Below are 6,000 nucleotides of genomic sequence, written 5' to 3'. Positions count from 1 at the left end.
TCTCCTGCCTCAGCCTCCCGAGTAGCTGAGACTACAGGCGCTTGCCACCTCGCCCAGCTAGTTTCTGTATTTTTAGTAGAGACGGGGTTTCACCGTGTTAGCCAGGATGGTCTCGATCTCCTGACCTCGTGATCCGCCCGTCTCGGCCTCCCAAAGTGCTGGGATTACAGGCTTGAGCCTCCGTGCCTGGCCCTAATCCTGTCTTATACTCACATTTCCTCCTACTCTGTGTACTGCAGTCATACCGGCCTTCTTCAGTTACTCAATGCTTAATGCTTAGTCCCATTAAGCATTAAGTTAGAGCTTCCCTAACTTAGAGTCCCTAAGTTAGAGTCCCTAACTTCCCTAACTTAGAGTCCCATTAAGTTAGAGCTTCCCTCTGCCTGAATTTCTCTCTACTCATCTCTGCATAGTTAATTTCTACTCTCCTTCAGATCTCAATTCAATTACCATTTCCTCATGGAAGTCTTCCCTACTTTCTCTAAATAAACTCAAATTAATCACACTCAAGTCAATCCCTTTTATAGTACTTATCACAAGTAATTTCACATTTACTGGCATGTGCTTAAAGGCTTTAAGGATGAGATCTATAGCACAGTCAGAAGGATTCACTTTGGAGTAGGAAAAAGACACCTCTTCCACTGAGATGGGAAGATGAGGACAGATACAGATGGATGCTTATGTTTGGAGGAAAGACAGAAAGCTGAGGGAGTTCACATCTGACAGTCTTACCTGATACTAGTTCACTATTTGATGAACTACTATCAACCTGGAGGTCATCAGTAACTGATTCCTAAGTGAAATAAGAATTAAAGCTATAGCAAAATTATGAGATTGACCATTTCTATATTATAATCTTGTACATTGATTTATTTTAGAAAAATGAAAACATCAACTTTGTATTTGTTTCATATATATAATACATTCATTCAGTTTATTGTTCAGATGTAATCTGATATTTAATATTAAACCTAAAAATAAATATTAAACTATAATACTATGAACATATCTTGTAATCAACAATATGCTAGTCAACTAACTACTGTGGGATGACAGCAAATAGAAGATAGAGGTGAATGTTTTTCTGGTTCCCTAGTGGGGAGGGGCTTTTTTTCCATCTATAGAGGCAAATATATAAATCAAAAGAAAAGACTAGTAAGTCTAAAATACTAGAAATAAAATTAAAGGCAAGTAAACAAATATGGAAACACTGATTATATATGTGTGTAGAAAAGTATAACTCTCTTTAATATTTAATAGACATTTAACAAAAAAGTACAAATGGCCAATAATTTGAGAAAAAAAGTATCAACTTCCCCAGCATTCAAGAAATGAAAAGTAAAAACCATGTTACTTTTCATCTATCTATCTATCTTTTTCACATATACACACACACATATATATAAAAGTCTCAGGTAAGATGGTGCTGATTTATCAACATGAATAAAAAACTTGAGCATGATCCAACCTGTGATCCACTACAAAGTATTTATCTTAGGGTAACAATGTGAGGTACACAAAAAACTTCTGTAACAGAATGTCTGGATATCAATAACAGCAAAACCTAGGAAACAATCTCAATTTCCCAACCACAGGGAAACAGTAATACAAATTACAGTATATCTATCTATAAGACAAAACACTATGAAGACACTAAAAGTCATATTTTTGAAGACTAATGTATGGGAATATACAATAAGACAACTTGTAATTTTTTTTCAAGCACAGGAAAAAAAGGAACAGAAACATATAACAATTTGAAGAAATTTTCAAAGCACTATTTTTTCATAGTATAAATACTCTACAAGGACTACTTTACACTGTTAAAACATGGGCTAAAAGCCTTTTTAAAAAATGTCTTGTGTTGAAACTGCCTTCCCCCAAAAACATGTTATAAAGAAATATTAAGTTAAAAAAAAAAATAGAACTTGGCCAGGTGCGATGGCTCATGCCTGTAATCCCAGCACTCTGGGAGGCCTAGGCGGGGTGGATCCCTTGAGGTCAGGAGTTCGAGACCAGCCTGGCCAACCTGGAGAAATCCCCTCTATACAAAAATTAGCTGGGTGGTGGTACGTGCCTGTAATCACAGCTACTCAGGAGGTTGGGGCAGGAGAATCGCTTGAACCCAAGAGGCGGAGGCTGCAGTCAGTGAGCCAAGACTGTGCCACTGCACTCCAGCCTGGGTGACAGAGCAAGACTCTGTCTCCAAAAAAAAAAAAAAAAAAAAAAAAAGGAACTTGACTATGAAGTTTAATGTTAAAGTCAGATGAGTTACAAGCAATTTTTAAAATCTGAGTTTCCCTAAATTAGTGCTGTACAGCTTTAAAATATAGTACAGAATTCATATTAAATACAGCATATCAAGAAGTTATAAACTATTCTAATGAATAAACATTAGAATGCTCTGTAACATATTAAACCCTTAGTAATGAATGTTTCCAGATGTTAACGGAAAATCAAATGGAAAACATGAAAAAAGGAGTTATTAAGTAACATTTTGTATTTGTCATACAGAAAATTCACCAATTATGGACGTTTCTCCAAAAACGTGTTAAGGGAAAGAGAAAAACAAAAATGCATGACTATGAATCTACCCAAGTCAGAAATTCAAGGCCCTGTCTAAATACACATCAGTGTTTGTAAAAATATTGGCGAGCTATCTAACATCTACTGAACAAAGTGCATTTTATTATTTCATCCGGAGATAACATCAGGTACTGATAGTCTCTACACTAAGTGTATCCAAGGAATAAAAGAGAAACATACATACACTCAACGGTGCAATCTTCTCGTCCTGGGTGTCTTCACTAGACCTATTTTCTTGCAGACTTTTCTCTCCTGTAACTCTTAAGTGAGGGCTAACAAACAACATAATTAGTTTGCACCGTCTGGATTTGGCTCTCCACATCTAAACAGTTCATACTGTTTAGAATCTGAAAGGCTCTTCAGGGACATCTTTAGGAAGAAGTAAGGACCAGAGTGGTGACTTGCACCAAAACCCAAATGCAGTGTAACAATCTTACAGCTCAGCGACCAATTTATCTCACTTCCTTTTACGTAAATTGGCAAGCCTTCCCCTTTTTAAAAATAAATCTTCCTGAAGTCAAATTTTGGGGTCCATGTTCTTAGAAGAGCAAAATCAGAGTACTGTATTTGTTTTGTTCATTGACTGTTAGAATAAAAGGCTACTAGCAGAAAATCCGGCTGGAAGTTTTCTGAGGCAGCCAGCGAGGGTGGGGCTGTTATTCCAGCCTACATACCTGGGCAGCCCAGAGCCGCTACTTCCCTGCCTGCTCCACTCCGCTTTCTCTGCAATCTTCGACAAGCCGTGCACCTTGCCTTTTCTCGTCGAACCTGAGAGAGGGCGGCACGTTTCAGGGCAAGAAACCCACCCACCGTCTTGAGGGGGTCCTGGGCCCGAGGCCTAGCACTGCCGCCCGCCCCCGGTACCATCCCGCAGAGCAGCTTGGCTGAGCTTACGGTGGGCGAGCCTTGAGCCTGTACCTGGTGGGGCCTCCGCCTTCTCGGGAGAGCCTAGGTCTGGCGTTGGGGTGAGATTGAGCCTCTGACCCGCCCGCTTTTTGCGGGTATAGACCCGTAGCGGCCACATTGCTATCCCACCCTACCCCCAGGCCTCGGGTGCCTCTGGACCCTCGATGGCCTGCCTTCCTGAGGACCAGGGCTAAGTCGCAGGGAGTCAGCGTCCAGGCGAGGCCCGCAGAGCAGCCCCACAGCAAACAACTCAGCGAAAGCAAAAGCCCCAGAGCTGGAGCCGCTGGGCCTCGCTCCCGCCTTTTTAGCTCTGTGGGGCCGCGCAGAGGCTTCTGGGAAAACGGAGGAACGCGGCAGCCGTCCAGCCCTCCTGTAGGGGCCACGTGGTTACGGGGCCGCTGGCGCAGGCTGTCTGAACTCTAGCGAAACGGGAATTTTTTGAAAAAAACTTCTTCTTCGTCCTGAAAAAGGTTTAATTCAGCCCCTCCTCGGTCTGAGCACTTAGGTTTCCCCTGTGGCTGCATGCTTAATTCAACTGGGCATGAAGGAGTAAAGGCCTTCCCTCCTTTGGGTGGGCCCAACACTTCCTCTGAGCGAGCTCTCCCTATCACCACTGCATAAGGCCTTAGTAATGGAGTTTTAGACCACCAGCACAGGCAGTCTTGTGAGGGGTCGGCCTCGGTGCAGGAAGGTCACAAAGAGGACTGAATGCACCTTAAAGTAAGGAGGAGCTTCTCCCGGAGGTATCAACTTCAGTCCCCTGGGCCTCCAACTTACTGGGAGGCTGTGGTAATTAAGAGTCTAACCAAGCCTCTGAAGATCCCGGGCTCTAGGAGGCTGCTTCTGGACGACAGAGTCCCTTAGCCTGTGTCCAGGAGCCATCTCTAGACATTTGGGCATCCTTATGGTTAAGGTAGAAGATTCCATAGGGACTCTCCTCCTTGTGCCCTGGGCCTCAACTTGTTGCTACACCAGACCAATCAGTTTCTTCTTCTTCTTCTTTTTTTTTTTTTTCTTTTGAGACGGGGTCTGGCTTGGCACCCAGGCTGGAGGGAGTGGTACAATCACAGCTCACTGCAGCCTCAAACTCTGGGCTCAAGTGATCCTCCCACCTCAGTCTCCCGAGTAGCTAAGACTACAGGCACATGCCACCATGCCCAGTTAATTTTTAAATTTTTTTGTAGAGATGGGGTCTTGCTATGTTATCCCAGCTGGTCTTGAACTCTTGGCCTCACATGATCTTCCTGCCTTGGCCTCCCAAAGTGTTGGGACTACAGGTGTGAGCCACCTTGCCCAGCCTTGGTTCAACTTTTATGTAACAAAATTGTGAGTTGTTTTTCAGTTGCCATGAACCCTCAGGTCATGTAATCTGAGCATGCCTAGATGAACCAAGCATGCAGCCACAGGGGAAACCAAGTGCTCAGATCAAGGAGGAGGGACTGAATTAAGAAGCAGATATGCCATGGCAGGATCCAACCAGGTTGAGCTCTGGCTTCATCGCATAGCAGGATCCAGTCAGATCATGCCTCCCAGCATCACCTCATTACAAGATCCAATCAGATCATGTCTCATTACCCTATGCTTATAAAAACCAACCCAAACCCCAGCTTAGGAAGACAGATTTGAGGATTTCCTCCTGTCTCCTTGCCAACCCACTTGCAATAAAACTTTTCTTTTCCCAAAAGTCAGTGCCATGGTATTAGCCTCTACATTCATCAGGCCATGAGCCCATTGATTGCTCGGTAACAAACTCTTCTGCTCTGACAATTAGAGACATGTTGGAATTACCTCCCTTTCTCTCCATACCCTAGGCTGAACCGTCTGGCAACATCAGATGAGCATACTATGCATGTAACAATAACCATCTTTTTATTCTAAAAAGTGGAAATATTTCATAACATTTAAAATGCAGTTTGAAGAGATAAAACTGTGAAAAGCTCAAAGATTTTTCTGTAACACCTCAATATTGTATGTGCAAATATAAGCACATATATATCCACAGTATTTTTGTAATATAATCACTCCGAATATTTTATTTAAAATCTGCTCATAGTAACATTTGTGATAATCAATTTACTAGATAATTAATAATCAAAATCTAGCTTTCTAAAGAACAGACAGTAGGCATTCTTGCCTGGTTTTACCTAGTGTTTTGAGTCGCTGAATCAATATTTACTGAACACCTTAATCTGTATTAAGCACCGTGGTAGGTCCTGGAGATACAGAAGTGAATCAGAAATGGCTCTTCAGTTAAGGATCTCACAGCCTTGCTGCAGTATAAAGCAATTATCGTCTTTCAACATCCTTTCTTTAGTCATGTCCATAGTATGCTGGCAGGCAGTCTCTAGTTTACAAGCTAGGCCTTTATGCTCCCCCCCCCTCCCTTTGGGGGCTGTTGTGAAAAAACTCAGAGTTCTTAAATGACATTTGGGAGGTCTAGAGTCTGGGGTGCCTTAGGCCCAGAAATGGAAGAAACATTGCAAAATGAAAATAGGTTAAACCAAAAGC

General features: G+C 42.5%; 1 protein-coding gene across 1 annotated transcript in view; it reads right to left on the bottom strand.

The window, feature by feature from the left end:
* MEIKIN (meiotic kinetochore factor) overlaps positions 1–3,768 on the bottom strand; it is a 135,776-nt gene extending 132,008 nt beyond the window's left edge. The window contains exons 1-4 of the mRNA XM_023196731.2: positions 3,505–3,768; positions 3,261–3,354; positions 2,771–2,858; positions 733–793 (exon numbers count right to left, since the gene is read on the bottom strand). Coding sequence (XP_023052499.1) covers positions 733–793; positions 2,771–2,858; positions 3,261–3,354; positions 3,505–3,610 — 349 coding nt within the window. The 5' untranslated portion in view covers positions 3,611–3,768. The remainder of the gene's footprint in view (positions 1–732; positions 794–2,770; positions 2,859–3,260; positions 3,355–3,504) is intronic.
* Between the last annotated feature and the right edge of the window lie 2,232 nt (positions 3,769–6,000).

This window comes from Piliocolobus tephrosceles, chromosome 4, assembly GCF_002776525.5.
Source record: "Piliocolobus tephrosceles isolate RC106 chromosome 4, ASM277652v3, whole genome shotgun sequence".
In the NCBI taxonomy this organism is placed as follows: Eukaryota; Metazoa; Chordata; class Mammalia; order Primates; family Cercopithecidae; genus Piliocolobus; species Piliocolobus tephrosceles.
The sequence above is the reverse complement of the archived record's forward strand: the minus strand, read 5'-3'. Positions and strand labels throughout refer to the sequence as shown.